Source organism: Lepus europaeus, chromosome 11, assembly GCF_033115175.1.
Source record: "Lepus europaeus isolate LE1 chromosome 11, mLepTim1.pri, whole genome shotgun sequence".
Lineage (NCBI taxonomy): Eukaryota > Metazoa > Chordata > Mammalia > Lagomorpha > Leporidae > Lepus > Lepus europaeus.
The window spans coordinates 112000911-112022795 of NC_084837.1; the positions used below are offsets into that span (position 1 = coordinate 112000911).

The window sequence follows — 21885 nt, forward strand, 5'->3', positions numbered from 1 at the left end:
TTGGTGCCCATGGTTTGTCTTTCCCAACAGCCGGCTGCTCCTCACTGCCTCCACCAACCGTGCCCACTTCATGCCCAACGCACGCATGATCACCGCACAAACCCAGCCTCGGCCCCCCGGCCTCACAGGTGGTCTGCCTGCACCACCACGTTCCAAGCCTGCAATCACATTTGAGCTCCACAGGGCGCCCGGGCTTGGCCACTTCTCCCACTCTTCCCTGCTGTGTGCTCTCGGCCGCAGCCTCCGGCAGGGGCCCTGGCCTCTTCAGGCCCCTCCCTGGGTGCAATTACCACCTGGCGCCCGGCGGTGGCCTGGTACCTGCAGCACACCCTGCACTGGGAGCTGCTGTGGGCTCCTGAAGGCCAGGGCCGGGCAGCCTGGCAGCAGACACGAGACACACGACCACAGACTGCACAGACAGGCGCTGGACACCGCACGCTGCCAGCCGTGCCCCGTAACAAACACCGCACGCTGAGGGCTGACACGGAGTTTATTGGGTTAGTTTCCTATGTACAACCAGGAGCACATCTACATCCTACTCTGCTGGTCTACACGGTGTGTTCTCTCTGGCGAGTTGAGCTCACATCCCACTAGTCCTTGGGCACAGCGGTGCGCACCGGGCCCCGCCAGGCCAGCGCTGATGGAAACCACTGCTCTCAGGTCAGTCTCTGACGCTGGCGGTGAACCAAGGTACACACTGTATGACCCTAACATCTACGATAGCCATTTTGTACAGCTGCTATCTTACTGGACTACAGAATATATTTTTTAAAAGGACACCAGTGAGGGGCACTGACCGGTGTGAATTTTAACCAGACAGCTGGCTTCCTCCCCCTCCCCCCACAAACCTTTGGCCAAGTGTTCTCCACTGTGAAGAACAAAAGGACCCAGCGACGCCCCAGCACCTGCCCCACCGCGGCTCAGAGGCTCCAGAAGCAGGCCCTCACCCTCCTCTAATTCTGCTGTACTATGTGACTTGCAAACAGTTCTGAAATTAGAACATTTACCACCGTGCTTAAAACCGAGGGGCGTGGAGAGTCAGCTAGAACAAGGGGGGACTCAGGAGGGCGGGTGGAGGTGGGTACGTGCCAAGCCGAGCGCCCCATCCCACACCAGGGCACGTCTCTCCACCAGATGACCCGCGCAATCCCCCTCCGATCACCACGGCCACCTCGCCTGGGCCGAGCTGTCTACTATGCGTAGGTGCCGCCAGTGAGGAGGAGCTCGTAGGCAGGGTCTCTGCTCCGTCGGCACAGCACGATACATGCACACAGCATGCCCAGCAGCTGCGGGAAGAAAACAAGGGGGAAGGCTGAGAACCATCTGACACGGCAAGCTGCACTTCTTTGTTGGCAACAGAGCTATAAGTTCAATGGCCGGGGACGGTGTTGTGGTATAGTGGGTAAAGCCGCCGCCTGCAGTGCTGGTATCCTGTATGGATGCCGGTTCGAGCCCTGGCTGCTCCACTTCCAATCCAGCATTCCTACTAATGCATCTGGGAAAGCAACAGAAGATGGCCCAAGTGCTTGGGCCCCTGCACCTGTGTGGGAGACCTGGAGGAAGCTCCTGGCTCCTGGCTTTGGATAGGCACAGCTCTGGCCGTTGTGGCCACCTAGGGAGCAAACCAGCAGATGGAAGACCTCCCTCCCTCTCTCTCTGCCTTTCAAATAAATCACTCTTAAAAAAAAAAAAAAAGTTCAATGACCGGAAATCACCAGAGTCGTGACCAGTGACAGAAGGGCTCTCTTGGGAACCGTGAAGCCAGCAGAAACACGGGCTCCATTACTGATACGCCGCTCTCTCCGGCACCGCTAGTGTGGGTGGGTTCTTGGCACAGCAGTCAAGATGTCATTTACAGGGCCGGCGCTGTGGCGCAGCGGGTAAAGCCGCTGTCTGCAGTGCCGGCATCCCATATGGGCACCGGTTTGAGACCCAGCCGCTCCACTTCCGATCTCAGCTCTCTGGGAAAGCAGCAGAAGACGGCCCAAGTCCTTGGGCCCTTGCAACCGTATGGGAGACCCAGAGGAAGCTCCTGGCTTCAGATCAGTGCAGCTTTGGCCATTGCACCCAACTAGGGAGTGAACCAGTGGATGGAAGACCTCTCTCTCTCCCTCTCCTTCCCTCTCTAGGTAACTCTTTCTAATAAATAAATAAATTTTTTTTTTATAAAGATGTCATTGGGGTTGGCTTTGCAAGACAGTGGGTTAAGCTGCCACCTGCCACGCCATCATCCCATATCAGAGCTCCACTCGAGTCCTGACTGCACTGCATCGAATCCAGCTCCCTGCTGATGTGCCTGGGAATATAGCCCGAGCACCTGGGACAACGTCAACCATGTGGCAGAACTGGGTGGCGTTCTGGGCTTCTGGCCGTTGTAGGGATTTGGGGGTGAACTGGCTGTGGATCAGCACTGCACATCTACAAGACACGGGCCCTGAGGAACTGAGTCCAGAGACCTCTCCCGCTGTGATCACAGGTGCACGCCATCTACGATGACCACAATCACAGCAAAACGCAAGGTACAGCCCTGCACCCAGAAGCTGCTATTCGCTTTAACACAGCCCTGAACACCCACGGGCTTACAGCAGCACCAACTCCCTGGGAAGCAGACGTGGGAGCCGGCACGGGTCTGCTCAAGACCATGGCCGAGACCGGCAAGGAGGCCAACCGCCGACGAATCTGTATCAGCTAAAAACTATGTATCAAATAAGCCTTCTTAATTCAAAAAGCTACCAAGAAGTCAGTAATAATTAAGATGGATTTTCCTCCAATGTGGTATAGACACAAGAGAAAGGCACTCAGTCATAAAGAAGAACAAAGTCCTGTCATTTGCAGCAAAACGGACAGAACTAGAAGACATTACACGACGTGAAATAAGCCGGGCACACACAGACAGCACCCACTGTCTCTGCAAAACGTGTATGTGTCGGCTGCAAACGGCGATCACCTCAGGGAAGAAGGAGAGCAGAGGGCCAGAGGCTGGGGAGGCGGTGGGAGAGAGGGAGACTGGGTGACAGCGACCAAAAATACAGAAAGGAGGAGTCGGGGCTGGCGCTGTGGCGTAGCGGGTAAAACCACGGCCTGCGACACTGGCATCCCAGATGGGCGCCGGTTTGTGTCCCGGCTGCTCCACTTCCCATCCAGCTCCCTGCTAATGACCTGGGAAAGCAACAACGAAGCACACGTGTTTAGGCCCCGACATCTATGTGGGAGACCTGGATGAAGCTCCTGGTTTTGGCCTGACCCAGTGCAGGCCACTGCAGCCATCTGGGAAGTGAACCAGAGGATGGAAGATCTGTGTCTCTTCTTCTAACTCTTTCAAAGTAAATAAGTAAATTTTAAAAAACAAACAAATATAAAGAGAGGAGGAGTCGGTGCCGGCGGTGACTTCAGCTCACAGGCCCCGAACACAGATGTGCAGTGTTCACAGACGGAAACACTAAGCACCCTGATCTGATCCTTACACACCGTATGCACACACTGAATTACCGCACTGTGCTCATGGAAGGGTACTATGCTATGTCAATCAAGACATTTCTAGAATGATTCTCCTCACATCAGGAAACAAGCAACAAAACCGGAGCCACTCAAGAGTGAGTTTCTCATACTTTGACAGAAGCAGGCTTCTCTTTAGCTCCCTCCGGTGGTGCGCTCCCTCCGATGGTGCGATGGTGCATTCCCTCCGGTGGTGCGCTCCCTCCAGTGGTGCGCTCCCTCCGGTGGTGTGCTCCCTCCGGTGGTGCGCTCCCTCCAGTGGTGCGCTCTCTCCCTCCAATGGTGCGCTCCCTCCAGTGGTGCGCTCCCTCCGATGGTCCGATGGTGCATTCCCTCCGGTGGTGCGCTCCCTCCGATGGTGCGATGGTGAGCCCCCTCCGATGGTGCGCCCCCTCCGATGGTGGCTCCCTCCGATGGTGCGCTCCCTCCGATGGTGGCTCCCTCCAGTGGTGCGCTCCCTCCGATGGTGCGCTCCCTCCAGTGGTGCGCTCCCTCCGGTGGTGCGCTCCCTCCGATGGTGCGCTCCCTCCGATGGTGCGCTCCGTCCAGTGGTGCGCTCCCTCCGATGGTGCGCTCCCTCCAGTGGTACGCTCCCTCCAGTGGTGCGCTCCCTCCAGTGGTGCGCTCCCTCCAGTGGTGCGCTCCCTCCGATGGTGCGCTCCCTCCAGTGGTGCGCTCCCTCCGATGGTGCGCTCCCTCCGATGGTGCGCTCCGTCCAGTGGTGCGCTCCCTCCGGTGGTGCGCTCCCTCCAGTGGTACGCTCCCTCCAGTGGTGCGCTCCCTCCGATGGTGCGCTCCCTCCGATGGTGCGCTCCCTCCGATGGTGCGCTCCCTCCGGTGGTGCGCTCCCTCCGGTGGTGCGCTCCCTCCGATGGTGCGCTCCCTCCGATGGTGCGCTCCCTCCGATGGTGCGCTCCCTCCAGTGGTGCACTCCCTCCTTGGTGCGCTCCCTCCGATGGTGGCTCCCTCCAGTGGTGCGCTCCCTCCGGTGGTGCGCTCCCTCCGATGGTGCGCTCCCTCCAGTGGTGCGCTCCCTCCGATGGTGCGCTCCCTCCGATGGTGCGCTCCCTCCAGTGGTGCGCTCCCTCCAGTGGTGCGCTCCCTCCGATGGTGCGCTCCCTCCGATGGTGCGCTCCCTCCAGTGGTGCGCTCCCTCCGATGGTGCGCTCCCTCCAGTGGTGCACTCCCTCCTTGGTGCGCTCCCTCCGATGGTGGCTCCCTCCAGTGGTGCGCTCCCTCCAGTGGTGCGCTCCCTCCAGTGGTGCGCTCCCTCCGATGGTGCGCTTCCTCCGATGGTGCGCTTCCTCCGATGGTGCGCTCCCTCCAATGGTGTGCTCGCCAGACGCCTGCCAGACCCCCCCAGCTGGGGGCCAGGAGAGCGACCCAGGTCTCTTAATGCTCAGTATTGTGATTAGAAGCAGATCTCAAATGGAGTCAGCCAGGGTTCAAGCCTCTGCTGTGGCTTTCTGTGTGATGGTCCACAGTCCTATTATCCTTGTTTTTTCCAATTTCTATGGCAAAAGAGAAACTGGAGACTCTCCAAGTGTCCTTTCTAGCTTCAGACTTCGCTACCAGGATTGTGTGCAGCACAAACGCTCACTGATGCAGGAGCTACTGCTGCCTGCCTTTTGTCTTTTACACCTGGGGCACTCATCTACTTCTGATCTTGGATAACAAAAGCTTGGACCATTTCTAGATACTTCCAAGTCCTTGGGTCCCTGCACCCGCGTGGGAAGACCTGGAGGAAGCTCCTGGCTCCTGGCTTCGGACTGGCTCAGCTCTGGCCGTTGTGGCCACCTGGGGAGTGAACCAGCAGATGGAAGAAGACCTCTCTCTCTCTGCCTCTCCTTCTCTCTCTGTGTAACTCTTTCAAGTGAAATAAATCTTTCAAAAAAATCATTTTTTCCCTTAAAACTACAGGTTTTTAATTTTCAGAAATCTTGAACTAGTGAGAGCTGTGAAGCCCTCACTTAGTTTTGCTGAACTGAAAACATCGAATCCTTATCAACTATTAAGTCGGTGTAATATAAATATAAAACGTGTATGGCATGCCTGTGGCTTACTTACATTAAGAACTGGTTAAACTATGTTTTAGCTCCCACTGCAAAGATGTAAGGAAGAAACAGCCGGCTGCCGCTCGCAGCTTCCCCGGACGCAGGGCAGAGCTGAGGCGCAGGCCCCTCCGTCTGCGTACCCGCGGTGCGCACCCCAGGACCAGCAGCAGCAGGCACTTCCGCAGCTCTGCGCTGCCTGGACGTGGCTGCACTGAGGTCGTTAAGAACACACAGATCACGGCTCCGCTTGGGGAAAGACCTCCTCACGCCTCACTGTCTCAGCCAAATGCGGGTCTACAGAGATGATCAGGATATGAGAGACACTCCTGCTGAGCCAAGAACAGAAGGGAGAGGGCAGGGGCCACAGCAAGCACGGAGCCAGGCTTCCGTGAGTCATTTCAGAGCTGTCTGAACACCAGCGAAGTCAATAACCACCCAGGAAACATACCAGGCTCTGTTCAAACATACAGAGAGCAGGCAAGCCAAGCAACGTCCACTTCAACCAGCAAACGTGGGTCTTAATCTAACAACGAACAGACACCTACACCTTTCTTGAAATAGCTTCTCTCGACCTGAAGCCCACCGCAAGAACTGAAAGCCCCTCGGAAAACTAGATCTGGCGCACAGGACGTCCAAACAGCCGTTCTGAGCGGTGAGCGGGCCGCGCCCACTCAGACAACAGGGAAGCGCACAGACTGTCTGAGACGGCTGTCCTTCTTGTCTGTTTTCAGGTGGGCGTGAGGGAGAAGCCGTGCTGTCTGTCCGGGGAAGGGGCCGGAAGCAGACAATGTGTCGGTGACGCTGGTGGTGTCCAGCGCACTACCACTGGAGGAAGAGAGCTGTTCTCCCCGGCCGGAGCCGGGAACCAACAACAGACAGCTCACTCCTGCGGGCCAAGAGAGACGTGGACCCTGGACGCTCGTCCGTCTGAAACCAAGTCCACGTACACACAAGAGGCCAGAACCTCAGTTTTTCCTGGAAAGCGACACAACGGTATCTTTATGCTAACAGACAAGTGTTGCAGCAATTCCTGATCGAGGTGTGTGAATACATAAAACCCTCGAGAGGAAAACAACTAGGAGGAGAAACAGCACTGGAACGAAGGCTGTCCATTCTCAAACTGAAAGAAAACTGTGATTTTTAAAACCGTTTTCAAGTTCTGGGGCCCCAAAATGCACTGTGACGACAGTATGCGCTCTCCACAGGCCATCAGTGATCAAGGCAGAGAGGCCCTCACGTGTGGCCCCACCCCCGGCCGGCATCTGGACACCATGCTGGTCCAGGTGGCTGCGCCCTCAGCCCTCCCCAGTCACCTCCCTAGACACAGGCCTGTGGACACGGCAGCGAGAGGCAGCGGGGCCTACCTGGATGGCTGCGAACGCCAGCGCCGCCCAGATGACGTGCATCATGATCTCCTGCAGCTTCTTCACCACCAGGGCCTCACACCCCTGCAACACAGGCACCCTCGTCACAGGTCGCTCTGCAACCCAGGGCCTCACACCTCACACCCCTGCAACACAGGCACCCTCGTCACAGGTCTCTACAACACAGGGCCTCACACCTCACACCCCTGCAACACAGGCACCCTCGTCACAGGTCGCTCTGCAACCCAGGGCCTCACACCTCACACCCCTGCAACACAGGCACCCTCGTCACAGGTCTCTACAACACAGGGCCTCACACCTCACACCCCTGCAACACAGGCACCCTCGTCACAGGTCGCTCTGCAACCCAGGGCCTCACACCTCACACCCCTGCAACACAGGCACCCTCGTCACAGGTCTCTCTCTGTAACCCAGGGCCTCAAACCCCTGCCACACACACAGGCACCCTCATCACAGGTCTCTCTCTGCAACCCAGGGCCTCACACCTCACACCCCTGCAACACATCACCCTCGTCACAGGTCTCTCTCTGTAACCCAGGGCCTCACACCCCTGCAACACAGGCACCCTCGTCACAGGTCGCTCTGCAACCCAGGGCCTCACACCTCACACCCCTGCAACACATCACCCTCGTCACAGGTCACTCTGCAACCGAGGGCCTCACACCCCTGCAACACAGGCACCCTCGTCACAGGTCGCTCTGCAACCCAGGGCCTCACACCTCACACCCCTGCAACACATCACCCTCGTCACAGGTCTCTACAACACAGGGCCTCACACCTCACACCCCTGCAACACAGGCACCCTCGTCACAGGTCGCTCTGCAACCCAGGGCTTCACACCCCTGCAACACAGGCACCCTCATCACAGGTCGCTCTGCAACCCAGGGCCTCACACCTCACACCCCTGCAACACATCACCCTCGTCACAGGTCGCTCTGCAACCCAGGGCCTCACACCTCACACCCCTGCAACACATCACCCTCGTCACAGGTCTCTACAACACAGGGCCTCACACCCCTGCAACACATCACCCTCGTCACAGGTTGCTCTGCAACCCAGGGCCTCACACCTCACACCCCTGCAACACAGGCACCCTCGTCACAGGTCGCTCTGCAACCCAGGACCTCACACCTCACACCCCTGCAACACAGACACCCTTGTCACAGGTCTGTGTAACCCAGGGCCTCACACCTCACACCCCTGCAACACATCACCCTCGTCACAGGTCGCTCTGCAACCCAGGGCCTCACACCTCACACCCCTGCCACACACACATCACCCTCGTCACAGGTCTCTCTCTGTAACCCAGGGCCTCACACCCCTGCAACACAGGCACCCTCGTCACAGGTCTCTCTCTGTAACCCAGGGCCTCAAACCCCTGCCACACACACAGGCACCCTCGTCACAGGTCTCTCTCTGTAACCCAGGGCCTCACACCTCACACCCCTGCCACATACACATCACCCTCGTCACAGGTCTCTCTCTGTAACCCAGGGCCTCAAACCCCTGCCACACACACAGGCACCCTCGTCACAGGTCTCTCTCTGTAACCCAGGGCCTCACACCTCACACCCCTGCAACACACACATCACCCTCGTCACAGGTCTCTCTGCGTAACCCAGGGCCTCACACCCCTGCCACATACATCACCCTCGTCAGATGTAAAGTGCCAGCCGCAGAGCCACACGGGACTCACGGGCAGAAATGGAAATGACAGAAGGTAAAGGTGGGGAAGAGGTGACATGATTAGAGCCACTTACACACACATAATTAAAGCAGACGCATGCATTTAAAGGCAATAACAGTAAAACAAAACACCGCTAAAGACGGACAAAAGGGAGCACTTCCAGAGGGAGCGGGCGGGCCGCGTGGACACCGGGCGGGCGGCTCGGGGCAGGCTCACCTCGGCGTACAGGTCGGCGGGCTGGGCCAGGCTGCCGTTACAGCTGCTGGCCGTCTCCCTGCAGCAGCTCAGCGGCACGCTCTGGTTTTTGGTTTCTTTGAACCAGTCTGTGTCTTCCCAGTCTGAGTAGTTGTGAATCCCACAGCAGTGCAGCTGGAAGAGAACAGAGAACCACCCTTCACACACGCACACACGACAGCTCCACGCACTACCTCACAATGAGCAGCTCTGGACCGGAGACCGCTCCGCCAGCGAGGAGCTTCCACGGCCGCAGGGTCCAACACAGCTGCACGCGGCTCGACCCGCGCTTCAATGTGGCTAGAGGGACCAAGGGCTGGGTTTTCCTTTTCGTTTAAAAAGCCACACGTGGCCGGGGCTTCGGAGCAGCACAGGAAAAGGCTACTGCCTCCAAGAAGCGGCTTCTGGCTAAGGAGAATCTTCACAGTCTCCTGAAGTTCCTGCTTGCCAGTGCTATTCCCCAGACCAGTAGCTACAAAGTCTCACCTGGCAGAGCCTGGATTTACTCTAAGATGAGCAAGAAAACAGCACACAGGGGTAGCAGGTGAAACTGACCAAGAGCGGAGCGATTCCTGCAGGCAGAGACCCACCCTGCTATCCCTCTCCCTTCACAGATGTTTCGAATCACCAGTACTCTTGTCGGTGTCCGATGCTGGCCTCTGCCGAAGGCACACGCAGCCTCCCAGCTCCCCTCCAGGCCCTGTGGGCCCCACTTCTCCACCCTCCACACACACCTCTCTTCTAACGCTTGCCGGGGGGAGGGAGGCGCCCGAGACTGACAGAGCTCGAGCCGCTGCTTATCTGGACTGGACTAGATGCTGATGGGATACACGTTTCAAGGGCGGAGGCTGGAGGAGAATACACCCCCCCCCCCCAGAGGCTGACCACAGGTGCTCACACAGGAGCCCAGCTCACCTGTCTCTGGACGTAGTCGATAGCCCGGCTGGCGGCGTCGGGGTTGGTGCCGTTGTAGGTCTTGTACACCTTCTGAATGCTGCGGTCCACCTCATTTTCCACCTGCACCGGAACAGAGAACCCAGTCCCTGAGGAATCCTGACCCACATCAGTCCAGGCTCAGCTCAAACACCGCAGGCGCGTCTGCGCGCGGCCAGATCGCTGGGCAAACATCTGCTGAGAAAGAAGTCTCCTGCCTCCCTGCCTCACACAGATGCAGTCTGACGGGGACACTGGGACACCCTGCATCACGCGACCAGAGGCAGAGAGGACTGTGAGCACAGCCAGCCGGCATGCCCCCCCGGGCGGAGCAGCGGAGCTCCGGGACACACACGCTCAGTACAGGGGCACTGTCCTTCCGCAACGCACCCTCAGCACGCTTGCTCTGACACCTACTCCACCTGCTCACCGCCTTCCCCTCGGTCAAACAAAGGGACCCTGAAGCCTCCATACGGTATCTTGAGGGCGGGCGCTGCGGCGTAGCGGGTAAAGCTGCCGCCTGCAGTGCTGGCATCCCATGTGGGCACTGGTTCGAGTCCCGGCTGCTCCACTTCCAGGCCGGCTCTCTGCTATGGCCTAGGAAAGCGGCGGAAGATGGCCCAAGTCCTTGGGCCCCTGCACCCATGTGGGAGACCCGGAAGATGCTCCTGACTCCCAGCTTCTGATTGGCTCAGCTCCAGCCATTGCAGCGGAGTGGGCTAGCAGATAGAAGACCTTTCTCTTGGCCGGTGCCGTGGCTCACTAGGCTAATCCTTCGCCTGCGGCACTGGTACCCCAGGTTCTAGTCCCAGTCGGGGTGCCAGGTTCTGTCCTGGTTGCTCCTCTTCCAGTCCAGCTCTCTGCTGTGCCCCGGGAGTACAGTGGAGGATGGCCCAGGTCCTTGGGCCTCGCACCCGCATGGGAGACCAAGAGGAAGCACCTGGCTCCTGGCTTCGGATTGGCGCAGTGCGCCAGCTGTGGCAGCCACTTGGAGGGTGAACCAACGGCAAAAAGGAAGACCTTTCTCTCTCTCTCTCTCACTGTCTAACTCTGCCTGTCAAAAAAATTAAAAAATAAATTAAAAAATAAAAAAAATAAATAAAGAAGACCTTTCTCTCCGTCTCTCCCTCTGTCTGTGGCTCTGCCTCTCAAATAAATAAAAATCTTAAAAAAAAAAAGGTATTTTGAGGGCAAACACCATCATTATTTATATTTTACTTATCTGGTATTTAGGTCTGACCAAATATGCAAAAGTAGTTAGCAATTAAAAAAACAGTTATTCCTTAGAAGCCGCACTTTATGAAAAGGCTGCTGCTCCAGCGCTGGTGGCCAAGGGTCACCTCACGTCGTTTGCTGGCCGCACTCTCCTAGGCACTCTATGATGATCAGCCACGAGCAATGGGTGGAGGGGCGACACTGACAACCAGAGCACAGGCAGGGACATAACCCACTGCACTTTGGGGCACACTTAAAGGTGCCGTCCTGTGTGTCCACTGTTTGAATGTTATTTGGCATATCATACCTCTGACTTTAACTGCTAGGTTAGGAACGATGCTACTACACCTTTGTCATTGCTCTAACGTTAAGCCCAAATTAACCAACTCAGAGCAGCCTGTTGGTCTTAAACCATGATGTGGACAGACAGAAAAAGCAGACAAAACAGAAAGGAGGGAAGAGAAAGAAAAGCAGCAGCCATGACTGAAGGCGGCGAGTGGGAGGAGGAGGGAGACCAGCGACAGCCGCCTGGGGACACAGGGCAGCGGAAGCCTTGCTCTCGGGACTGGGCCACAACGTCCAATACCTCCCTCTTAGAAAAGAAGGATCTCCCATCCATGGTTTGCTCCCCAAATGCCTGTAACTGTCAGCGCTGGGACAGTCTGAAACCAGGAGCCCAGAACACAATCTGGGTCCCCCAAGTGTATGTCAGGGACCACGTACCTGGGCTGTTACCTGCTGCCCGCAGGGTGCACACTAGCATAGCAAGAAGCAGGGCTGGAAATGGAGCCGGGACTTGAACCCAGGGATCCCCATGTAGGATGCAGGCAATCCAAGTGGTGTCTTAAATGCTAAGCCAAATGCCTATCCAGCGATATTTTTTTCCTACGTCCAAGACTAAAGTGTTCTTTAAAGAGGCAATGCAAATTGCAATCCTCAGAAAATGCATCTTCCCACCCCTACACAGGGACTCCACAGGCTGAGGACACCCACCAAGCTCCTCAGCTGAGCACAGAAAACGAAACACCTGTGACCAAAGTAACAGCAGTAACACTGCTCTGTTACTGAAGCTAAGTCTTGACATGTAAGCAACTTCTAGTTAACTTTAGATATTCAAAGCAGTGCCAGACCTTTCTCTCTCTCTCTCTCTCTCTCACTAACTCTGCCTGTCAAAAAATAAATAAATAAATAAATAAATAAATTAAATAAATAAATAAATAAAGCAGTGCCGAAACTGAAACAGGGCAAACGGAAAAGCTGACTCAGGTGAGGTGACCGGGTGGATTTCACATGAAATATTTAAAGCACGATGTGGATTCCAGCAGACAACGTACCTTTGCTCTGTAAACGTATCCCAACACCACCACCACAACTTCCGTGACAAAAACCAAGAGCAGGATGATGACAAACTGTAAAGAAACATTGTCAAAAATTAACTAACAATGAGAAAATAGCTCTACTGTCTTGATAAAACACAACTATCAGACAACTGCTAGGAGTCCCAGACAAGTGCTAGTTCTGTTCCAGTTCTCAGGGCAGAGGGACCTGGGAACAGTCACGCAGGCGCTCACGCCCCCCCGCTCGATGACAAGGGCAGTCGGGCGCGCTCACTCACCGTGGCGAGTCCGCAGCGACTCTCCCGGATTGTGGCACAGCAGCCGATGAGCCCGATGACGAAGAGCAGCGCTCCTACTGCTATGATCACCACGGCGGGAATGAGCGTGTACACATCCTCAAAGAAGTGGTCGTAGTCGTCGTAGGTGATGAAGACGTAGGCTCCCACGTAGCACAAGATGCCAGCCGCACCCTGGGGAACACAAGGTCTGAGCACTGCTCTCGGAGCCCTGCCAGTACAGCACTTCCACTACTGCTCAGTAGCTGATGATGCAATGAGAGTTCTCATTGCTCTTAAATCCATTTGTAGACTCCTTCTCCCTCCCCAGAAAAGTTGCAAAGTACCCTGCACTTTTATCAAAAACGTTTCCTAGGGAAGTGCTGTAGCACTGCAGGTTAAGCCACTTCCTGCCACGCCAGTGTCCCACATCAGGGTACCGGCTCAGTCTCGGCTGCTCTGCTCCCTGCTAATGCACCAGGGGAGGAAGCAGAAGATGGCCCAGGAGCTTGGGACCCTGCTGCCCACATAGGAGACCGGAAAGGAGTTCCTGGCTCCTGGCTTTGGCCTGGTCCAGACCTGGCTGCTGTAGCCATCTGGAAAGTAAATCGCAGGGTGGAAGCTATGTTTCTCTTTATCTCTCTGTTTCTCCCTCTTCTCTGTCACTCTTCACTCTTTCAAATAAATAAATACATGAATAAGTTTTTTTTTTTTTTTTTTTGACAGGCAGAGTGGATAGTGAGAGAGAGAGAGAGACAGAGAGAAAGGTCTTCCTTTTGCCGTTGGTTCACCCTCCAATGGCCGCTATGGCTGGCACTGCACTGATCCGAAGCCAGGAGCCAGGTGCTTCTCCTGGTCTCCCATGCAGGTGCAGGGCCCAAGGACCTCGGCCATCCTCCACTGCACTCCCAGGCCACATCAGAGAGCTGAACTGGAAGAGGGGCAACTGACACAGAATCCGGCGCCCCGACCGGGACTAGAACCCAGGGTGCCGACCACAGGCAGAGGATTAGCCTAATGAGCCACGGCACCGGCCGAATAAGTCTTAAAAGAACATTTGTTTACTAAAGTTGGGAAGTTTTCCAATTTACCTAATTGGTGGTTCAGCTAGGAGAAGAAATCACGTATAAAATAACACTGTAAGAATACATACACACACGTGCACCTGAAGACTTATTTGTACGGGGCTGTGTTGTGGCACAGTGTGTAAAGCCACCGCCTCCAACTCCAGCATCCCCTATGGGCATCAGTTTGTATCCCAGCTACTCCACTTCTGGCCCAGCTCTGAGCAAAGCAGCGGAAGACAGCCCAAGAGTCTGGGCCCCTTCCCAAAGCGGGAGATCTGCAGGCAGCCTGGCCCAGCCTGGCCACGGTGGCCATCTGGAGAGTGACACGCAGATGGAAGATCTCTCGGTCTCTCCCTCTTTCTCTGTAACTCTTTCAAATAAATAAATCTTAAAACAAAACGTATTTGTCCCTACACTGATGGATCAGAGGCAGGAAGCCTCTGCCGCTGTTGTTGTCCTCCACATGAGGAAACCTGGAGTGAGAGTTAGGATCTGAACCCAGGCAATCTGACTGCAGAATCCTGCATTTCTAAGCTCTCTCCAGCCCTTGGGGAGAGAAAATAGAATAACTGGTAAGCAGGGCACCCACGCCCAAAACCCTTGCTCTCCTGCAGAATGAAACTGTGAACCCAGAGGTTCACCCACTAGGAACATGCAAATGCTACATTTATTCCTTACAGTGCTTCTCCAACCGTACTGTGCACAGGAATCGCCCCAGTCAACTGCAGACTCTGCCACAGCAGGCCTGGGTGGGCCCGAGACAAGCCCCCAGGCGCCGGCGCACGGGGAGGGGGAGCACGGTGCTCCAGGCCCTTCCCCGCCGCAGGGGCTCACCCACACTCTCCTCGCTCACCACGTGCCGCCAGCCCAAAGCCCCTGGCTCCTAAGTGAACGAGCAAATGCAGGCTCAGGCCAAGGGTCAAACGTGCAGAGCGCCTAGACTTTCACAGGAAAAGAACGGCTGCCCCGTCTTTTAAAAGTGGACCTATAAATCAGCTTCGAACGAGGAAACGGCCTCCTCTGGGGCCCTGGGACTCCACCACCGGCTCTGCACTGGACCCTGGGTTCACAACCCGCCTGGGCGCCCTCGCTGCCCTTTCTCACACGAGGCCACTAGGACTGTCAGGTCTGAAAAGAGGCTCCATTCATAAGATGGAAAGGCAGCAACTTTTCTTTAAATAACATGGACTTTTGAAAACGAGAAGACACGGACAATGGAGGCGATTTTAACAAACATTCTTTTTGAATCTCAGCCCTGTCCCTTGGTTTCCTAAGGCCACAGCAGTTTCCTTCCTACCTCGTCATCTCCGGCACCAGACTCTAAAACGTCCACTTTGTGCTGTATTTTTTTTTTTTTTGGGGGGGGGGGACAGGCAGAGTTAGTGAGAGAGAGACAGAGAGAAAGGTCTTCCTTTTTGCCGTTGGTTCACCCTCCAATGGCTACTGCGGCTGGCGCGCTGCGCCAATCTGAAGCCAGGAGCCAGGTGCTTCCTCTTGGTCTCCCATGCGGGTGCAGGGCCCAAGGACCTGGGCCATCCTCCACTGTACTCCCGGGGCACAGCAGAGAGCTGGCCTGGAAGAGGGGCAACCAGGACAGAATCCAGCGCCCCGACTGGGACTAGAACCCGGTGTGCCGGCACCGCAAGGCGGAGGATTAGCCTGTTGAGCCGCGGCGCCGGCCAAGCCTAAGCTTTCTTTTAAAATCAGGATGGGATGAGTTAAGTCCCCTGACGACCAAAGCTGTTCATCCTTGCTCTCAGCTCTCATTACCCTCCACACACCTGAAGAACATAAAACTGTTATACCAAATGTACCACACAGTCTAACCTTTTTAAGATTTATTTATTTATTTGAACGGCAGAGTTACAGAGACAGAGAGAGAGGGAGAGACAGGGAGAGATCTTCCATCCACTGGTTCACTCCCCAGATGGCCACAATGGCCAGGACTGGGTGAGGCCAGGGCCAGGAGCTTCCTCTAGGACTCCTCTATGGGTGCAAGAGCCCAAGCACTTGGGCCATCTTCTGTTTTCCCAGGTGCATTAGCAGGTGGAGCCGCTGAGACCTGAACCAGCACACACGTGGGATGCCAGTGCCACAGTCAGCAGCTTTACTCACTATGCCACAGTGCCAGCCCCACGGTCTTTTTTTTTTTTTTTTTTAAAGTTCCATTTATTTGAAAGTCAGAATTACACAGAGAGAGGAGAGGCAGAGAGAGAGCGAGGTCTTTCTTCCATCTGCTGGTTCACTCCCCAACTGGCCACAATGGCCGGAGCTGTGCCGATCTGAAGCCAGGAGCTTCCTCCGGGTCTCATGTGTGAGTGCAGGGGCCCAAGGACTGGGCCGACTTCCGCTGCTTTGGCCCACAGCCTCACTTCTCCCTGACGCAGCTGACACGCTGCTTCGTCCCTCTGGAGGTCATCCTGGCCGTTTCTGGCCAGGTTAGGAGCCCCTCCTCCACACACACGGCCCTGGCACAGCTCCAGCAGCGTTCACGACAGCGGCAACAAGCAAATGGCGCCTGCACCGCCTCTCGTGCCCTGAACGGTGCCCGGCAGGTACCAGCTACCCGAGAACACCTCGTCTGAACCCTTCCCTTGAAACTTCCCGTCGTACCATAAGCTTTGGTTTGTACTTGCTTTTCCTCTCTTTAGTCCAATGGTTCTGGCTTCTGGTTCACTATTCCAACACAATGTGGTTAGGTCTTCAAAAGTGTGTGGGAAGTGAATATTATAAAAAAAAAGTATGGGGGCTAGCATTGTGGCGTACCAGATAAAGCTGCCACCTGCCCAGTCAGCATGCCAAATGGGCACCAGTTCCTGTCCCAGCTGCTCCACTTCCAATCCAGCTCCCTGCTGTAGCCTGGGGAAAGCAGCCAAAGATGGCCCAAGTGCGTGGGCCCTTCCACATACGTGGGAGACCTGGAATAAGCTCCCGGCTCCTAGTTTTGGCCTGGATCAGGCCCGGCCGTTGCAGCCATCTAGGGAGTGAACTGGATGGAAGATCTCTCTCCTTCTGTCTTAACTTTGCCTTTCAAATAAATAAATCTTTTTAAAAAATTCGTGGGTTTCAAAAAAAATTTAAGATTTACTCACTTCACAGGCAGAGTGGGAAAGGGAGGGGGGAGAGGGGTGGGGAAGGGAGGGAGGGAGGGATGGACAGATTATCTTCCATCCCCACATGGCTGCAAAGCCCAGGCTGGGCACGGCGGAAGTGAGAAGCAGGAATTCCCGGGGCCGAGAACCTGGGCCATCTTCCGCTTTCCCAGGCATACGGGCAGGGAGCTGAATGGGAAGTGGAGCAGCCAGATCTCAAACTGGTGCTCCGACATGGGATGCCTGCATCGCTCTGCCACAAAAGTGTTGGCACCAAATAAACTTACCTCTTAATCTCACTGTCCATGAACTTTTTAACATGCCCTCATACACGAGTTTAGAAGCAGTACCCTAGAAATATAAGTGCTGCGCTTACAGCGACTATGCCTGTTCAAAGACCCCTGAGCTCTGACGCTGGTTTCGGGGAGGTAAGCACAGGAGGGAAGAGGAGAAAGGGCTCCGGCGTGCGGGTGTGTTAACTGCGGAGGACTCGTGTCACTCGCCATTCTTACCAAGCCCTCCTTTTTCTTGACCACGTTCGGTGTGGTAAGCACACACACTTTGCTAGGCAATGTCGGTCCTCAAGCTGAGCTGTAAGAAACCCTAAATGTGATTTAATCAAACCATCTCCACTGGCTGGCTCTCTGTTCTATGGGGGTTTAGCCTCTGACTCCAAAAGGCAGTAGTTTTTAAAAGGTTTGAATACAATGAACTCCACTTTTGTTGAAGACGTTTTTAACCTACATGAGTTTCAGTGAGAAGGAAGCAGTGGAGGATGTGTGCACTCAACAATGAACTCCGAGCACAGGACAACGAAGAACTTGCATGTCAGATGCGACAGAGACTCTGAGGAGACCACGCTCAGTGCTGCCTGGCATGGGCCAACTGGAAACGTTTCCTGTGCCCCCACTCTCCACCCGGCCGGAGGCAGCACCAGAGGCAGAGGCAGAAGACCAACCAAGGACAGACAAACAGACGGAGAAGAGCGCGGGCAGACATGCAGGACGTACTATCTGTAAAGCCCTCTCAGACTCTCAAGTTGCAAACCAGGCAATGCAACTTGCACAGCGGAGCTGAGAACACAACAGAGCACTATGTCAGCAACACGCAGTGGGAGGCAACTTACTAGCTGCACACACCCAAGCAGGAACCGCACGGATCGCTGACTTGAGGCCACATGAAATCAAATGACTTGTAAACAGAGACTGTGTCTCCTAAACCGAAGAGAACCCCCAAGCTTTTCTTCTTTTGGTAACTGTGTACAGTGCTTCTGTCTTAAGCTGCACAACAGTGTATGAAATGACGCCAGTGTTGGTGTCCCGACAGCTGAACGCCTGCAGCAGCCATACGCCACTTCTTTAATGACCCCCAGCAGTCAGTGCGGGCACACCAAAGCGCAAGGGACCCAGGAGAGTCTGTGCCACACGGAGGGCAGGCTGTGACTCCCAACTGGGCAGCTCAGGGACTCTGCAGTCTAAGGACGTGGCTATTAGAAAAGCTAAACCAGTGGTGAGCTGATTAAATCCTCCCTTGGAGGGGCCACATGGGATTGAGACGTATCAAAGGAGCTGAGGTTTGCCAACAAGGCAGCTGCGAAGGAGGGGGTGGGGAGGACGGCAGGAGCTGGGAGCAGCTGGGCTGAGAACCTGAGCCTGCAAGGAGGATTTGAGCCAGGACAGCACACTAAAAATACTCGGCCTCTCAACGAGGAAGCGAAAGGAAACGTAGGGGCACGGCTGAGGGCTGAACGACACAAGGGTCTGAAGCATTCTTTCTCATTCAATAAGCCTAGGCTCTAAATTTAGCCGCAGAGAAAACGGTCAGGGCCTCTCATGACATCTAACCACTCCTCTAAAAACTAAAACTGTCTCCTCATCAAATCTTGGAAGCGCATAATTCCAGAAGTACCTTACTTCTTTTACCCTTCCTCTATACATAAACAAATGGGAAATCTCTTAAAGTGAGAAATACCATTCTTAGAGAAAACGGCTTCTCCTGTCGTTTAAAAATTAATTTGGGGAGGGGGGTGTTTCAAACCTTGTATGAAGGAGCAGATGAGCTGAGGAAATGCTACAATCTACTCAACTTCATTCCGCCCACAGTGAGATATGCCGCAAGAACGGGGGAATATTAAAGCAAGAGATCTGGGGCTGGCGATTTCCACCGCGGGCTACGCCATGCCTGGACACCAGCATCCCATGCTGAAGCACGGGTTCCAGTCCCGGCTGCTCCACTTCCAACCCAGCTCCCTGCTAGTGTGCCTAGTAAGACACCTGAAGAGGGCCCAAGAGCGTGGGCCCCTGCCGCCCACGTGGGAGACCTGGATGGAGCTCCCGGCTCCTGGCTGCAGCCTGGCCCAGCTCTGGCTGCTGCAGCCATCTCAAGAGTGATCCAGTGGATGGAAGATTAATCAATCTCTCTCATCACTCTGCGTTTCAGATAAATAAATCTTTTTTTTTTTTTTTTTTTTTTGACAGAGTGGACAGTGAGAGAGAGAGAGAGACAGAGAGAAAGGTCTTCCTTTTTGCCGTTGGTTCACCCTCCAATGGCCGCTGCGACCGGCTCATCGCGCTGATCCGAAGCCAGGAGCCAGGTGCTTCTCCTGGTCTCCCATGGGGTGCAGGGCCCAGGCACTTGGGCCATCCTCCACTGCCTTCCCGGGCCACAGCAGAGAGCTGGACTGGAAGAGGAGCAACCAGGACAGAACCTGGCGCCCCAACTGGGACTAGAACCGGTGTGCTGGCACCGCAAGGTGGAGGATTAGCCTGTTAAGCCGCGGCTCCGGCCCAGATAAATAAATCTTAAACAAACCAACCCAAAGGCTTGTTACCAGCTGGGGAGATAAAACAGCTCAGCTGTCAGGAACAGGAACGGGGCGGGGACAAGAGGCGAAGCAGCAGTGGCCTCCTTGCAGTGGACTGCATCAGACAGGCTGCCCCATCTGGAGCTGGCCGGGATCAGAAGGGGACAATGCGGACTTGGAGCTGCCGAAAGCGCTGTGCCTGTCTGCGTGCCCGGGCAAGCAGTGACTGACAGCGGAGGGAAACCCAGAGGCAGTCGAGAGAGAAAGACCGGGCTCAGCCTGCCCTGGACCCCACACCTCGTATGGAAGCAGGTTTTTCCAGGCAGCACAGTCACACTGGACCGCTATGCTTCGCCTCTCTCCTGGACAGTCATGGGGGACTCTACTGTGGGTTTCTGAGAGCTTCCCTGAGCTCCACCCCCACGCCATTCCCTGGGTCGTGTCCCAGCATTCTACTTAGCTCAGTACTGAGTCCAGGCATACCCCTTCAGCTGGCTTACTCTGACACACAGCTCCTGTTACAAAACACATCCCTCCTTCCCCAAGTCCACTGCCTGTGAATTTCAGTTACTTTCCTGTCAACTTTAAGGACAGAAAAAAAGACGATTCCACAGTCCTCAAATCCTCTTTCATCAGAAATTAAAGCTATGGGGCCGGCCCTGTGGCGCAGCAGGTAAAGCCTCAGCCTGCAGCACTGGCATCCATATGGGCGCTGGTTCAATCCTGGCTGCTCCACTTCCCATCCAGCTCCCTGCTAATGTGCTTGGGAAAGCAACAGAGGATGGCCCAAGTGCTTGGGCCCCTGCACCCGCGTGGGAGACCTGGAAGAAGCTCCTGGCTCCTGGCTTCAGATTAGCCCAGCCCCGACTGTTGCAGCCATTTGGGGAATGAACCAGTAGATGGAAGATATCTCTGTCTCTCCCTCTCACTGTCTGTAACTCTATCTTTCAAAATTAATAAATAAATCTTTAAAAAAAAGTTAAAGCTGTTCTTACCAAGACTTTTACAAGCTATTAAAGCTTTCTGTCTAATAAATTGGTTCCAAATAAAACCAAGCCAGATTCAAAGATGCGTGAGGGGACAATGAGGGCCTCCGGCTTGGAGGGACTAGAGATTATTAATTAATATTAATTAATATTAAGAAAAGTGGTTTTGGGGTGCAATCTAGCAACACGTAATCCTCAGCGTCCACGCATTCACACGGATTCCACTTCTAGAAATTTACTGGTAAGAAAGTAAGTCAGATGGAAACAAAGGTTTGCATGCCCATCAAGCAAGCAACAAAATAATAATAATAATGGAGGAGGAGGAGCCCTGACACCCAGAGGCAAGCTTGCGTTCTAGAAGGCCCTGAAATATCCTGGAAAGGCATAATTTAATAATGTTTGGGGCACAATGGGGCAACAATACAAATTCATAAACAAAGACACTTAAAAACCAAACCAAGGTCCCTCCACCCACGTGGGAGACTGGGGGTGAATTCGGGGCTCCTGGCTGTGGCCTGGCCTAGCCCTGGCTGTTGCAGCATTTGGGGAATAAAATACCATATGGAGGAGAGTCTCCCTCCCTTTTTTTCATTTAAAAAAAAAGAAGAAAGGAAAAAGCAAATAGTTAAAATTTTTAAAAAATTTACAGAAACAGGCATTTGTATGGTGATTAAATCGCCACTCTGGAGAGCCTAGGCCCCTATCTGGCTTTGCCTCTAACTGCAGCTTCCTGCTGGACAGCAGCAGACGACGGCGCCCACAGCTGGGCCTTGCCATCCTTGTGGGGAAGCAGACTGCGTTTTGGGATCCTGGCTTTGGCCTGGCCCAGCCTAGCTGTTGCAGGCATTTTGGGAGTGAGCTCACAGGTAGAAGACCTCTTTCTGTCTGTCTCTGCTGAGTCTCTACCATTCAAATATAAACAAACAGGATACTTAGCTATTTTTGGTTGACAATTCTACGCATTTAAGATATATATTCAATTAATCACCAGAGTCAGCATGGAGAACAATGCCATGACCCCAAATGCCCTCTTCCTTATGTGATATAAACAGTCAGACCTCCCTCTCTAGCCCGACACTCACACTGACTGCAGCCTTTCTTCCTGCAGGGCTCACACAGACCCTTCTGAGTCTGGCTTGGATCACTCGGCACAATGCCTCTGTGGTTCCGAGCAGCACTGCTGGCAGCCGTAGCCCATCCTTCCTTTATTACGCTGAACAGGTCTGCCACTGCTTACTCTCACACTGAAGCTTTGAGTGATTATGAACAAACATCTGTAGTGAGCCTACTACATAGTTTGAATTCTTATAGCTGAAGGAACA

At 54.7% G+C, this 21885-nt stretch overlaps 1 protein-coding gene across 1 annotated transcript in view; it reads right to left on the bottom strand.

Annotated features, from left to right (window-relative positions):
* Positions 1–472: 472 nt before the first annotated feature.
* TSPAN3 (tetraspanin 3) overlaps positions 473–21885 on the bottom strand; it is a 28868-nt gene continuing 7455 nt past the window's right edge. The window contains exons 2-7 of the mRNA XM_062206402.1: positions 12619–12810; positions 12338–12412; positions 9771–9872; positions 8838–8990; positions 6914–6997; positions 473–1286 (exon numbers count right to left, since the gene is read on the bottom strand). Coding sequence (XP_062062386.1) covers positions 1194–1286; positions 6914–6997; positions 8838–8990; positions 9771–9872; positions 12338–12412; positions 12619–12810 — 699 coding nt within the window. The 3' untranslated portion in view covers positions 473–1193. The remainder of the gene's footprint in view (positions 1287–6913; positions 6998–8837; positions 8991–9770; positions 9873–12337; positions 12413–12618; positions 12811–21885) is intronic.